The sequence below is a fragment of the Oncorhynchus gorbuscha genome, unplaced genomic scaffold (genome assembly GCF_021184085.1).
Source record: "Oncorhynchus gorbuscha isolate QuinsamMale2020 ecotype Even-year unplaced genomic scaffold, OgorEven_v1.0 Un_scaffold_536, whole genome shotgun sequence".
Lineage (NCBI taxonomy): Eukaryota > Metazoa > Chordata > Actinopteri > Salmoniformes > Salmonidae > Oncorhynchus > Oncorhynchus gorbuscha.
The window spans coordinates 18,520-34,371 of NW_025745360.1; the positions used below are offsets into that span (position 1 = coordinate 18,520).

The window sequence follows — 15,852 nt, forward strand, 5'->3', positions numbered from 1 at the left end:
AACTAGTGTCTACCTGATAGTCCACTAGTAGTGGAGGTGTGTTAATAACTAGTGTCTACCTGATAGTCCACTAGTAGTGGAGGTGTGTTAATAACTAGTGTCTACCTGATAGTCCACTAGTAGTGGGAGGTGTGTTAATAACTAGTGTCTACCTGATAGTCCACTAGTAGTGGGAGTGTGTTAATAACTAGTGTCTACCTGATAGTCCACTAGTAGTGGGAGGTGTGTTAATAACTAGTGTCTACCTGATAGTCCACTAGTAGTGGAGGTGTTAATAACTAGTGTCTACCTGATAGTCCACTAGTAGTGGGAGGTGTGTTAATAACTAGTGTCTACCTGATAGTCCACTAGTAGTGGGAGGTGTGTTAATAACTAGTGTCTACCTGATAGTCCACTAGTAGTGGGAGGTGTGTTAATAACTAGTGTCTACCTGATAGTCCACTAGTAGTGGGAGGTGTGTTAATAACTAGTGTCTACCTGATAGTCCACTAGTAGTGGGAGGTGTTAATAACTAGTGTCTACCTGATAGTCCACTAGTAGTGGAGGTGTTAATAACTAGTGTCTACCTGATAGTCCACTAGTAGTGGGAGGTGTGTTAATAACTAGTGTCTACCTGATAGTCCACTAGTAGTGGGAGGTGTTAATAACTAGTGTCTACCTGATAGTCCACTAGTAGTGGGAGGTGTTAATAACTAGTGTCTACCTGATAGTCCACTAGTAGTGGGAGTGTGTTAATAACTAGTGTCTACCTGATAGTCCACTAGTAGTGGAGGTGTGTTAATAACTAGTGTCTACCTGATAGTCCACTAGTAGTGGGAGGTGTGTTAATAACTAGTGTCTACCTGATAGTCCACTAGTAGTGGGAGGTGTTAATAACTAGTGTCTACCTGATAGTCCACTAGTAGTGGAGGTGTTAATAACTAGTGTCTACCTGATAGTCCACTAGTAGTGGGAGGTGTGTTAATAACTAGTGTCTACCTGATAGTCCACTAGTAGTGGGAGGTGTTAATAACTAGTGTCTACCTGATAGTCCACTAGTAGTGGAGGTGTGTTAATAACTAGTGTCTACCTGATAGTCCACTAGTAGTGGGAGTGTGTTAATAACTAGTGTCTACCTGATAGTCCACTAGTAGTGGGAGTGTGTTAATAACTAGTGTCTACCTGATAGTCCACTAGTAGTGGGAGGTGTTAATAACTAGTGTCTACCTGATAGTCCACTAGTAGTGGAGGTGTGTTAATAACTAGTGTCTACCTGATAGTCCACTAGTAGTGGGAGGTGTGTTAATAACTAGTGTCTACCTGATAGTCCACTAGTAGTGGGAGGTGTTAATAACTAGTGTCTACCTGATAGTCCACTAGTAGTGGAGGTGTTAATAACTAGTGTCTACCTGATAGTCCACTAGTAGTGGGAGTGTGTTAATAACTAGTGTCTACCTGATAGTCCACTAGTAGTGGAGGTGTGTTAATAACTAGTGTCTACCTGATAGTCCACTAGTAGTGGGAGGTGTTAATAACTAGTGTCTACCTGATAGTCCACTAGTAGTGGGAGGTGTTAATAACTAGTGTCTACCTGATAGTCCACTAGTAGTGGGAGGTGTTAATAACTAGTGTCTACCTGATAGTCCACTAGTAGTGGGAGGTGTTAATAACTAGTGTCTACCTGATAGTCCACTAGTAGTGGGAGGTGTTAATAACTAGTGTCTACCTGATAGTCCACTAGTAGTGGAGGGTGTTAATAACTAGTGTCTACCTGATAGTCCACTAGTAGTGGGAGGTGTTAATAACTAGTGTCTACCTGATAGTCCACTAGTAGTGGGAGGTGTTAATAACTAGTGTCTACCTGATAGTCCACTAGTAGTGGGAGGTGTTAATAACTAGTGTCTACCTGATAGTCCACTAGTAGTGGAGGTGTTAATAACTAGTGTCTACCTGATAGTCCACTAGTAGTGGGAGGTGTGTTAATAACTAGTGTCTACCTGATAGTCCACTAGTAGTGGGAGGTGTTAATAACTAGTGTCTACCTGATAGTCCACTAGTAGTGGGAGGTGTTAATAACTAGTGTCTACCTGATAGTCCACTAGTAGTGGAGGTGTTAATAACTAGTGTCTACCTGATAGTCCACTAGTAGTGGGAGGTGTTAATAACTAGTGTCTACCTGATAGTCCACTAGTAGTGGAGGTGTGTTAATAACTAGTGTCTACCTGATAGTCCACTAGTAGTGGGAGGTGTTAATAACTAGTGTCTACCTGATAGTCCACTAGTAGTGGAGGTGTTAATAACTAGTGTCTACCTGATAGTCCACTAGTAGTGGGAGGTGTTAATAACTAGTGTCTACCTGATAGTCCACTAGTAGTGGAGGTGTTAATAACTAGTGTCTACCTGATAGTCCACTAGTAGTGGGAGGTGTGTTAATAACTAGTGTCTACCTGATAGTCCACTAGTAGTGGGAGGTGTTAATAACTAGTGTCTACCTGATAGTCCACTAGTAGTGGGAGGTGTTAATAACTAGTGTCTACCTGATAGTCCACTAGTAGTGGGAGGTGTTAATAACTAGTGTCTACCTGATAGTCCACTAGTAGTGGGAGGTGTTAATAACTAGTGTCTACCTGATAGTCCACTAGTAGTGGGAGGTGTTAATAACTAGTGTCTACCTGATAGTCCACTAGTAGTGGGAGGTGTGTTAATAACTAGTGTCTACCTGATAGTCCACTAGTAGTGGAGGTGTTAATAACTAGTGTCTACCTGATAGTCCACTAGTAGTGGAGGTGTTAATAACTAGTGTCTACCTGATAGTCCACTAGTAGTGGGAGGTGTTAATAACTAGTGTCTACCTGATAGTCCACTAGTAGTGGGAGTGTGTTAATAACTAGTGTCTACCTGATAGTCCACTAGTAGTGGGAGGTGTGTTAATAACTAGTGTCTACCTGATAGTCCACTAGTAGTGGGAGGTGTTAATAACTAGTGTCTACCTGATAGTCCACTAGTAGTGGAGGGTGTTAATAACTAGTGTCTACCTGATAGTCCACTAGTAGTGGGAGGGTGTTAATAACTAGTGTCTACCTGATAGTCCACTAGTAGTGGGAGGTGTTAATAACTAGTGTCTACCTGATAGTCCACTAGTAGTGGGAGTGTGTTAATAACTAGTGTCTACCTGATAGTCCACTAGTAGTGGGAGGTGTGTTAATAACTAGTGTCTACCTGATAGTCCACTAGTAGTGGGAGGTGTTGTTAATAACTAGTGTCTACCTGATAGTCCACTAGTAGTGGGAGGTGTTAATAACTAGTGTCTACCTGATAGTCCACTAGTAGTGGGAGGTGTGTTAATAACTAGTGTCTACCTGATAGTCCACTAGTAGTGGAGGTGTGTTAATAACTAGTGTCTACCTGATAGTCCACTAGTAGTGGGAGGTGTTAATAACTAGTGTCTACCTGATAGTCCACTAGTAGTGGAGGTGTGTTAATAACTAGTGTCTACCTGATAGTCCACTAGTAGTGGAGGTGTTAATAACTAGTGTCTACCTGATAGTCCACTAGTAGTGGAGGTGTTAATAACTAGTGTCTACCTGATAGTCCACTAGTAGTGGAGGTGTGTTAATAACTAGTGTCTACCTGATAGTCCACTAGTAGTGGAGGTGTGTTAATAACTAGTGTCTACCTGATAGTCCACTAGTAGTGGGAGGTGTTAATAACTAGTGTCTACCTGATAGTCCACTAGTAGTGGGAGGTGTTAATAACTAGTGTCTACCTGATAGTCCACTAGTAGTGGGAGGTGTTAATAACTAGTGTCTACCTGATAGTCCACTAGTAGTGGGAGGTGTGTTAATAACTAGTGTCTACCTGATAGTCCACTAGTAGTGGGAGGTGTTAATAACTAGTGTCTACCTGATAGTCCACTAGTAGTGGGAGGTGTTAATAACTAGTGTCTACCTGATAGTCCACTAGTAGTGGGGGTGTTAATAACTAGTGTCTACTCTGATAGTCCACTAGTAGTGGAGTGTGTTAATAACTAGTGTCTACCTGATAGTCCACTAGTAGTGGGAGGGTGTTAATAACTAGTGTCTACCTGATAGTCCACTAGTAGTGGGTGTTAATAACTAGTGTCTAGTGTCCTGATAGTCCACTAGTAGTGGAGGATAGTGTTAATAACTAGTGTCTACCTGATAGTCCACTAGTAGTGGAGGTGTTAATAACTAGTGTCTACCTGATAGTCCACTAGTAGTGGAGGGTGTTAATAACTAGTGTCTACCTGATAGTCCACTAGTAGTGGGAGGGTGTTAATAACTAGTGTCTACCTGATAGTCCACTAGTAGTGGAGGTGTGTTAATAACTAGTGTCTACCTGATAGTCCACTAGTAGTGGAGGTGTTAATAACTAGTGTCTACCTGATAGTCCACTAGTAGTGGAGGGTGTTAATAACTAGTGTCTACCTGATAGTCCACTAGTAGTGGGAGGTGTTAATAACTAGTGTCTACCTGATAGTCCACTAGTAGTGGAGGTGTTAATAACTAGTGTCTACCTGATAGTCCACTAGTAGTGGAGGTGTTAATAACTAGTGTCTACCTGATAGTCCACTAGTAGTGGAGGTGTGTTAATAACTAGTGTCTACCTGATAGTCCACTAGTAGTGGAGGTGTGTTAATAACTAGTGTCTACCTGATAGTCCACTAGTAGTGGAGGTGTTAATAACTAGTGTCTACCTGATAGTCCACTAGTAGTGGAGGTGTGTTAATAACTAGTGTCTACCTGATAGTCCACTAGTAGTGGGAGTGTGTTAATAACTAGTGTCTACCTGATAGTCCACTAGTAGTGGAGGGTGTTAATAACTAGTGTCTACCTGATAGTCCACTAGTAGTGTTAATAACTAGTGTCTACCTGGAGGTGTTAATAACTAGTGTCTACCTGATAGTCCACTAGTAGTGGAGGTGTGTTAATAACTAGTGTCTACCTGATAGTCCACTAGTAGTGGGAGGGTGTTAATAACTAGTGTCTACCTGATAGTCCACTAGTAGTGGGAGGTGTTAATAACTAGTGTCTACCTGATAGTCCACTAGTAGTGGGAGGTGTTAATAACTAGTGTCTACCTGATAGTCCACTAGTAGTGGGAGGTGTTAATAACTAGTGTCTACCTGATAGTCCACTAGTAGTGGAGGTGTTAATAACTAGTGTCTACCTGATAGTCCACTAGTAGTGGAGGTGTTAATAACTAGTGTCTACCTGATAGTCCACTAGTAGTGGAGGTGTTAATAACTAGTGTCTACCTGATAGTCCACTAGTAGTGGGAGGTGTTAATAACTAGTGTCTACCTGATAGTCCACTAGTAGTGGGAGGTGTTAATAACTAGTGTCTACCTGATAGTCCACTAGTAGTGGAGGTGTTAATAACTAGTGTCTACCTGATAGTCCACTAGTAGTGGAGGTGTGTTAATAACTAGTGTCTACCTGATAGTCCACTAGTAGTGGGAGGTGTGTTAATAACTAGTGTCTACCTGATAGTCCACTAGTAGTGGGAGTTAGTGGAGTCCACTAGTAGTGGAGGTGTTAATAACTAGTGTCTACCTGATAGTCCACTAGTAGTGGGAGGTGTTAATAACTAGTGTCTACCTGATAGTCCACTAGTAGTGGGAGGTGTTAATAACTAGTGTCTACCTGATAGTCCACTAGTAGTGGGAGGTGTTAATAACTAGTGTCTACCTGATAGTCCACTAGTAGTGGGAGGTGTTAATAACTAGTGTCTACCTGATAGTCCACTAGTAGTGGGAGGTGTTAATAACTAGTGTCTACCTGATAGTCCACTAGTAGTGGGAGGTGTTAATAACTAGTGTCTACCTGATAGTCCACTAGTAGTGGGAGGTGTTAATAACTAGTGTCTACCTGATAGTCCACTAGTAGTGGGAGGTGTTAATAACTAGTGTCTACCTGATAGTCCACTAGTAGTGGAGGTGTTAATAACTAGTGTCTACCTGATAGTCCACTAGTAGTGGGAGGTGTTAATAACTAGTGTCTACCTGATAGTCCACTAGTAGTGGAGGTGTTAATAACTAGTGTCTACCTGATAGTCCACTAGTAGTGGGAGGTGTTAATAACTAGTGTCTACCTGATAGTCCACTAGTAGTGGGAGGTGTTAATAACTAGTGTCTACCTGATAGTCCACTAGTAGTGGGAGGTGTTAATAACTAGTGTCTACCTGATAGTCCACTAGTAGTGGAGTGTGTTAATAACTAGTGTCTACCTGATAGTCAACTAGTAGTGGAGGTGTTAATAACTAGTGTCTACCTGATAGTCCACTAGTAGTGGAGGTGTGTTAATAACTAGTGTCTACCTGATAGTCCACTAGTAGTGGAGGTGTTAATAACTAGTGTCTACCTGATAGTCCACTAGTAGTGGAGGTGTGTTAATAACTAGTGTCTACCTGATAGTCCACTAGTAGTGGGAGGTGTTAATAACTAGTGTCTACCTGATAGTCCACTAGTAGTGGAGGTGTTAATAACTAGTGTCTACCTGATAGTCCACTAGTAGTGGAGTGTGTTAATAACTAGTGTCTACCTGATAGTCCACTAGTAGTGGAGGTGTTAATAACTAGTGTCTACCTGATAGTCCACTAGTAGTGGGAGTGTGTTAATAACTAGTGTCTACCTGATAGTCCACTAGTAGTGGAGGTGTTAATAACTAGTGTCTACCTGATAGTCCACTAGTAGTGGGAGGGTGTTAATAACTAGTGTCTACCTGATAGTCCACTAGTAGTGGAGGTGTTAATAACTAGTGTCTACCTGATAGTCCACTAGTAGTGGGAGGTGTGTTAATAACTAGTGTCTACCTGATAGTCCACTAGTAGTGGGAGGTGTTAATAACTAGTGTCTACCTGATAGTCCACTAGTAGTGGGAGGTGTTAATAACTAGTGTCTACCTGATAGTCCACTAGTAGTGGAGGTGTGTTAATAACTAGTGTCTACCTGATAGTCCACTAGTAGTGGGAGGTGTTAATAACTAGTGTCTACCTGATAGTCCACTAGTAGTGGGAGGTGTGTTAATAACTAGTGTCTACCTGATAGTCCACTAGTAGTGGGAGGTGTTAATAACTAGTGTCTACCTGATAGTCCACTAGTAGTGGGAGGTGTTAATAACTAGTGTCTACCTGATAGTCCACTAGTAGTGGGAGGAGTGTTAATAACTAGTGTCTACCTGATAGTCCACTAGTAGTGGAGGTGTTAATAACTAGTGTCTACCTGATAGTCCACTAGTAGTGGGAGGTGTGTTAATAACTAGTGTCTACCTGATAGTCCACTAGTAGTGGGAGGTGTTAATAACTAGTGTCTACCTGATAGTCCACTAGTAGTGGAGGTGTTAATAACTAGTGTCTACCTGATAGTCCACTAGTAGTGGAGGTGTTAATAACTAGTGTCTACCTGATAGTCCACTAGTAGTGGAGGTGTTAATAACTAGTGTCTACCTGACAGTCCACTAGTAGTGGGAGGGAGTGTCTACCTGTTCCACTAGTAACTAGTGTCTACCTGATAGTCCACTAGTAGTGGAGGTGTTAATAACTAGTGTCTACCTGATAGTCCACTAGTAGTGGGAGGTGTTAATAACTAGTGTCTACCTGATAGTCCACTAGTAGTGGAGGTGTTAATAACTAGTGTCTACCTGATAGTCCACTAGTAGTGGGAGGGTGTTAATAACTAGTGTCTACCTGATAGTCCACTAGTAGTGTGGAGTGTGTTAATAACTAGTGTCTACCTGATAGTCCACTAGTAGTGGGAGGTGTTATTAACTAGTGTCTACCTGATAGTCCACTAGTAGTGGAGGTGTTAATAACTAGTGTCTACCTGATAGTCCACTAGTAGTGGGAGGTGTTAATAACTAGTGTCTACCTGATAGTCCACTAGTAGTGGGAGGTGTTAATAACTAGTGTCTACCTGATAGTCCACTAGTAGTGGGAGGTGTGTTAATAACTAGTGTCTACCTGATAGTCCACTAGTAGTGGAGGGTGTTAATAACTAGTGTCTACCTGATAGTCCACTAGTAGTGGAGGTGTTAATAACTAGTGTCTACCTGATAGTCCACTAGTAGTGGAGGTGTTAATAACTAGTGTCTACCTGATAGTCCACTAGTAGTGGGAGGTGTTAATAACTAGTGTCTACCTGATAGTCCACTAGTAGTGGGAGGTGTTAATAACTAGTGTCTACCTGATAGTCCACTAGTAGTGGATGTTAATAACTAGTGTCTACCTTGATAGTCCACTAGTAGTGGAGGTGTGTTAATAACTAGTGTCTACCTGATAGTCCACTAGTAGTAGTAGTGGAGTAGTGGGAGGTGTTAATAACTAGTGTCTACCTGATAGTCCACTAGTAGTGGGGGTGTTAATAACTAGTGTCTACCTGATAGTCCACTAGTAGTGGGAGGTGTTAATAACTAGTGTCTACCTGATAGTCCACTAGTAGTGGGAGTGTGTTAATAACTAGTGTCTACCTGATAGTCCACTAGTAGTGGAGGTGTCCACTAGTTATAACTAGTGTCTACCTGATAGTCCACTAGTAGTGGAGGTGTTAATAACTAGTGTCTACCTGATAGTCCACTAGTAGTGGAGGTGTGTTAATAACTAGTGTCTACCTGATAGTCCACTAGTAGTGGAGGTGTTAATAACTAGTGTCTACCTGATAGTCCACTAGTAGTGGGAGGTGTTAATAACTAGTGTCTACCTGATAGTCCACTAGTAGTGGGAGGGTGTTAATTAACTAGTGTCTACCTGATAGTCCACTAGTAGTGGGAGGTGTTAATAACTAGTGTCACCTGATAGTCCACTAGTAGTGGAGGTGTTAATAACTAGTGTCTACCTGATAGTCCACTAGTAGTGGGAGGTGTGTTAATAACTAGTGTCTACCTGATAGTCCACTAGTAGTGGGAGGTGTGTTAATAACTAGTGTCTACCTGATAGTCCACTAGTAGTGGAGGTGTTAATAACTAGTGTCTACCTGATAGTCCACTAGTAGTGGGAGGTGTGTTAATAACTAGTGTCTACCTGATAGTCCACTAGTAGTGGGAGGTGTTAATAACTAGTGTCTACCTGATAGTCCACTAGTAGTGGAGTGTGTTAATAACTAGTGTCTACCTGATAGTCCACTAGTAGTGGGAGGTGTGTTAATAACTAGTGTCTACCTGATAGTCCACTAGTAGTGGGAGGTGTGTTAATAACTAGTGTCTACCTGATAGTCCACTAGTAGTGGGAGGTGTTAATAACTAGTGTCTACCTGATAGTCCACTAGTAGTGGGAGGTGTGTTAATAACTAGTGTCTACCTGATAGTCCACTAGTAGTGGGAGGTGTGTTAATAACTAGTGTCTACCTGATAGTCCACTAGTAGTGGGAGGTGTGTTAATAACTAGTGTCTACCTGATAGTCCACTAGTAGTGGGAGGTGTGTTAATAACTAGTGTCTACCTGATAGTCCACTAGTAGTGGGAGGTGTGTTAATAACTAGTGTCTACCTGATAGTCCACTAGTAGTGGGAGGTGTGTTAATAACTAGTGTCTACCTGATAGTCCACTAGTAGTGGGAGGTGTTAATAACTAGTGTCTACCTGATAGTCCACTAGTAGTGGGAGGTGTGTTAATAACTAGTGTCTACCTGATAGTCCACTAGTAGTGGGAGGTGTGTTAATAACTAGTGTCTACCTGATAGTCCACTAGTAGTGGGAGGTGTGTTAATAACTAGTGTCTACCTGATAGTCCACTAGTAGTGGGAGGTGTTAATAACTAGTGTCTACCTGATAGTCCACTAGTAGTGGGAGGTGTGTTAATAACTAGTGTCTACCTGATAGTCCACTAGTAGTGGGAGGTGTGTTAATAACTAGTGTCTACCTGATAGTCCACTAGTAGTGGGAGGTGTGTTAATAACTAGTGTCTACCTGATAGTCCACTAGTAGTGGGAGGTGTGTTAATAACTAGTGTCTACCTGATAGTCCACTAGTAGTGGGAGGTGTGTTAATAACTAGTGTCTACCTGATAGTCCACTAGTAGTGGGAGGTGTTAATAACTAGTGTCTACCTGATAGTCCACTAGTAGTGGAGGTGTGTTAATAACTAGTGTCTACCTGATAGTCCACTAGTAGTGGGAGGTGTGTTAATAACTAGTGTCTACCTGATAGTCCACTAGTAGTGGGAGGTGTGTTAATAACTAGTGTCTACCTGATAGTCCACTAGTAGTGGGAGGTGTGTTAATAACTAGTGTCTACCTGATAGTCCACTAGTAGTGGGAGTGTGTTAATAACTAGTGTCTACCTGATAGTCCACTAGTAGTGGGAGGTGTGTTAATAACTAGTGTCTACCTGATAGTCCACTAGTAGTGGGAGGTGTGTTAATAACTAGTGTCTACCTGATAGTCCACTAGTAGTGGAGGTGTGTTAATAACTAGTGTCTACCTGATAGTCCACTAGTAGTGGGAGGTGTGTTAATAACTAGTGTCTACCTGATAGTCCACTAGTAGTGGGAGGTGTGTTAATAACTAGTGTCTACCTGATAGTCCACTAGTAGTGGGAGGTGTGTTAATAACTAGTGTCTACCTGATAGTCCACTAGTAGTGGGAGGTGTGTTAATAACTAGTGTCTACCTGATAGTCCACTAGTAGTGGGAGGTGTGTTAATAACTAGTGTCTACCTGATAGTCCACTAGTAGTGGGAGGTGTGTTAATAACTAGTGTCTACCTGATAGTCCACTAGTAGTGGGAGGTGTGTTAATAACTAGTGTCTACCTGATAGTCCACTAGTAGTGGGAGGTGTGTTAATAACTAGTGTCTACCTGATAGTCCACTAGTAGTGGGAGGTGTTAATAACTAGTGTCTACCTGATAGTCCACTAGTAGTGGGAGGTGTGTTAATAACTAGTGTCTACCTGATAGTCCACTAGTAGTGGGAGGTGTGTTAATAACTAGTGTCTACCTGATAGTCCACTAGTAGTGGAGGTGTGTTAATAACTAGTGTCTACCTGATAGTCCACTAGTAGTGGGAGGTGTGTTAATAACTAGTGTCTACCTGATAGTCCACTAGTAGTGGGAGGTGTGTTAATAACTAGTGTCTACCTGATAGTCCACTAGTAGTGGGAGTGTGTTAATAACTAGTGTCTACCTGATAGTCCACTAGTAGTGGGAGGTGTGTTAATAACTAGTGTCTACCTGATAGTCCACTAGTAGTGGGAGGTGTTAATAACTAGTGTCTACCTGATAGTCCACTAGTAGTGGGAGGTGTGTTAATAACTAGTGTCTACCTGATAGTCCACTAGTAGTGGGAGGTTAATGTGTTAATAACTAGTGTCTACCTGATAGTCCACTAGTAGTGGGAGGTGTGTTAATAACTAGTGTCTACCTGATAGTCCACTAGTAGTGGGAGGTGTGTTAATAACTAGTGTCTACCTGATAGTCCACTAGTAGTGGGAGGTGTTAATAACTAGTGTCTACCTGATAGTCCACTAGTAGTGGGAGGTGTGTTAATAACTAGTGTCTACCTGATAGTCCACTAGTAGTGGGAGGTGTTAATAACTAGTGTCTACCTGATAGTCCACTAGTAGTGGGAGGTGTGTTAATAACTAGTGTCTACCTGATAGTCCACTAGTAGTGGGAGGTAGTGTCTACCTGATAGTCCACTAGTAGTGGGAGGTGTGTTAATAACTAGTGTCTACCTGATAGTCCACTAGTAGTGGGAGTGTTAATAACTAGTGTCTACCTGATAGTCACTAGTAGTGGGAGGTGTTAATAACTAGTGTCTACCTGATAGTCCACTAGTAGTGGGAGGTGTTAATAACTAGTGTCTACCTGATAGTCCACTAGTAGTGGGAGGTGTTAATAACTAGTGTCTACCTGATAGTCCACTAGTAGTGGGAGGTGTGTTAATAACTAGTGTCTACCTGATAGTCCACTAGTAGTGGGAGGTGTGTTAATAACTAGTGTCTACCTGATAGTCCACTAGTAGTGGGAGGTGTGTTAATAACTAGTGTCTACCTGATAGTCCACTAGTAGTGGGAGGTGTGTTAATAACTAGTGTCTACCTGATAGTCCACTAGTAGTGGGAGGTGTTAATAACTAGTGTCTACCTGATAGTCCACTAGTAGTGGGAGGTGTGTTAATAACTAGTGTCTACCTGATAGTCCACTAGTAGTGGGAGGTGTGTTAATAACTAGTGTCTACCTGATAGTCCACTAGTAGTGGGAGGTGTTAATAACTAGTGTCTACCTGATAGTCCACTAGTAGTGGGAGGTGTTAATAACTAGTGTCTACCTGATAGTCCACTAGTAGTGGGAGGTGTTATTAACTAGTGTCTACCTGATAGTCCACTAGTAGTGGGAGGTGTTAATAACTAGTGTCTACCTGATAGTCCACTAGTAGTGGGAGGTGTGTTAATAACTAGTGTCTACCTGATAGTCCACTAGTAGTGGGAGGTGTTAATAACTAGTGTCTACCTGATAGTCCACTAGTAGTGGGAGGTGTGTTAATAACTAGTGTCTACCTGATAGTCCACTAGTAGTGGGAGGTGTGTTAATAACTAGTGTCTACCTGATAGTCCACTAGTAGTGGGAGGTGTTAATAACTAGTGTCTACCTGATAGTCCACTAGTAGTGGGAGGTGTTAATAACTAGTGTCTACCTGATAGTCCACTAGTAGTGGGAGGTGTTAATAACTAGTGTCTACCTGATAGATGTCCACTAGTAGTGGGAGGTGTGTTAATAACTAGTGTCTACCTGATAGTCCACTAGTAGTGGGAGGTGTTAATAACTAGTGTCTACCTGATAGTCCACTAGTAGTGGGAGGTGTTAATAACTAGTGTCTACCTGATAGTCCACTAGTAGTGGGAGGTGTGTTAATAACTAGTGTCTACCTGATAGTCCACTAGTAGTGGGAGGTGTTAATAACTAGTGTCTACCTGATAGTCCACTAGTAGTGGGAGTCCACTAGTAGTGTTAATAACTAGTGTCTACCTGATAGTCCACTAGTAGTGGGAGGTGTGTTAATAACTAGTGTCTACCTGATAGTCCACTAGTAGTGGGAGGTGTGTTAATAACTAGTGTCTACCTGATAGTCCACTAGTAGTGGGAGGTGTTAATAACTAGTGTCTACCTGATAGTCCACTAGTAGTGGGAGGTGTTAATAACTAGTGTCTACCTGATAGTCCACTAGTAGTGGGAGGTGTTAATAACTAGTGTCTACCTGATAGTCCACTAGTAGTGGGAGGTGTTAATAACTAGTGTCTACCTGATAGTCCACTAGTAGTGGGAGGTGTGTTAATAACTAGTGTCTACCTGATAGTCCACTAGTAGTGGGAGGTGTGTTAATAACTAGTGTCTACCTGATAGTCCACTAGTAGTGGGAGGTGTTAATAACTAGTGTCTACCTGATAGTCCACTAGTAGTGGGAGGTGTTAATAACTAGTGTCTACCTGATAGTCCACTAGTAGTGGGAGGTGTTAATAACTAGTGTCTACCTGATAGTCCACTAGTAGTGGGAGGTGTTAATAACTAGTGTCTACCTGATAGTCCACTAGTAGTGGGAGGTGTTAATAACTAGTGTCTACCTGATAGTCCACTAGTAGTGGGAGGTGTGTTAATAACTAGTGTCTACCTGATAGTCCACTAGTAGTGGGAGGTGTGTTAATAACTAGTGTCTACCTGATAGTCCACTAGTAGTGGGAGGTGTTAATAACTAGTGTCTACCTGATAGTCCACTAGTAGTGGGAGGTGTTAATAACTAGTGTCTACCTGATAGTCCACTAGTAGTGGGAGGTGTTAATAACTAGTGTCTACCTGATAGTCCACTAGTAGTGGGAGGTGTTAATAACTAGTGTCTACCTGATAGTCCACTAGTAGTGGGAGGTGTGTTAATAACTAGTGTCTACCTGATAGTCCACTAGTAGTGGGAGGTGTGTTAATAACTAGTGTCTACCTGATAGTCCACTAGCAGCTCCGGTCCTTTAAAATAACGGGAGGCCACTCTGACGTTGTATTCCTGAGCTGGGTGGTAGAACTCAGCCAGACCCCAGTCTATGAGACGCAGCTGAGAGACAGAGAGAGACAAGAGGAATTAGAGGGGTTTTTAGGGCAGTGTGACATCTACAGAAGCAGAGCTTCCTGTTTTGCATTATGTTAACCTGACTTAAGCCTTTCCAAAATGTCCTTCTGACCCACCAAATAGTGGACCATCTGGGAACTACGGATCTACAGTTATGTTTGGGATCAATTTACATCTTGAAAAACAGTAAAAGGAGGTAAAGGAATTCAGTTGAAAATAGTCTGAATATTAAATGGATAATTTAAAATTTATACAATATAACATTCAGTTGGTTATTGAAAAAAAGAAAGAAAAAGGAATTGATTCATAAAGCCGCAAAATGTCACTTCTAGGACGACCAGACCAAATTCACATAGAAACGTGTGTTACAGATCTGCCATTCTTAATTGAACGCAAGTCTAAGATCTATTCTATGGGTGCTATTTCTATGCTTCTAGTTCTTACGTTTTGTGTTTTATAGTCTTTAACGTCCAGTTTTGCTTCAAAAACAGCTGAAAATACAATATTTTAGGTCATGAAAAATAGTTCACTGCGGTTTAGATGCTACAATGATTCTCTACACTCATCTTTAATTTGAAGGGATCCCGAGTGGCACAGCAGGTCTAAGGCACTACATCTCAGCTCTAGAGGAGTCACTACAGACACCCTGGTTCGAATGCAGGCTGTATCACAACCGGCCGTGATTGGGAGTCCCATAGGGCTGCGCACAATTGGCCCAGCGCCGTCCGGGTTTGGCCGGTGTAGGCCGTCATTTCTAAAATAAGAATTGGTTCTTAACTGACTTGCCTAGTTAAATAAAAAGGTTAAAACCATTTTTTAAAATCTTGGCCTTCAGCTTTGTGTTCTGCTTGCTGCAGCTCCATTACTGCCACCTGGTGGCAAAACATAACAATGACAGCCCGCCCCACCCTCCATCTTCACAGCGTTTTGGTGCCATACCCTGACCCATTTAACACCTTCTGAAGTTCCCTCTCTGGATGAGACCCAATTATCTCTTCTTCCTCCCAAAGTGTGACCTTGTTTACTTCCCTTGACTGATTCTAAAAGGAAACGACAGGCGTAACAAATATGGTAGGAACTCCCACTACCCTCTGCATCCACCAATCCAATGCCATTACATTACAGTGAGAAGATGACTGATTACTGCTGAGTTCGTGTAGCACAACAATGTAAGCTTTGTGAGACTTGCGGACAGTTGTAAGAGGTAAAAATCGAGTGTACACTTCAGGTGATATTTGGGACGCACATTCTGTGACCCTGCTGATAAAACAACAGAGTTGATGCTCTGCTTCTGACCCAGGAGAAATTAGCTGCAGCTTCGGCTGCTATGAGGACAGCTATTTGGGAAACACTGGCCTAGATTAGTAGGGAACAGGGGCAGGAATGGTGTTTATTATAACATACATTATTAAAAAATGGGCTTCTTATATAGAAATAGGTCCTGCCTCTCGCTAAATAGTCGAAAGTAGAATATTCAGTAGATGTTCCTACCGGTCCTAGACTATGGTGACATCTATATCAGGGGTTTACAACCCTGTTCCTGGAGAGCTACCCCCCTGTAGGTTTTAACTCCAACCCTGTTCCTGGAGAGCTACCCTCCTGTAGGGTTTTAGACTCCAACCCTGTTCCTGGAGAGACCCATCGTGTAGGTTTTAACTCCAACCCTGTTCCAGACCCTCCTGTAAGTTTAAACTCCAACCCTGTGTAGGTTTTAACTCCAACCCTGTTCCTGGAGAGACCCTCCTGTAAGTTTAAACTCCAACCCTGTTCCTGGAGAGACCCTCCTGTAGGTTTAAACTCCAACCCTGTTCC

At 42.2% G+C, this 15,852-nt stretch overlaps 1 protein-coding gene across 1 annotated transcript in view; it reads right to left on the minus strand.

The window, feature by feature from the left end:
• LOC124018494 (casein kinase II subunit alpha'-like) overlaps positions 1 to 15,852 on the minus strand; it is a 40,993-nt gene that overhangs the window by 13,690 nt on the left and 11,451 nt on the right. Inside the window, exon 7 of the mRNA XM_046333822.1 lies at positions 13,915 to 14,025. Within this exon, the coding sequence (XP_046189778.1) occupies positions 13,915 to 14,025 (111 nt within the window). The remainder of the gene's footprint in view (positions 1 to 13,914; positions 14,026 to 15,852) is intronic.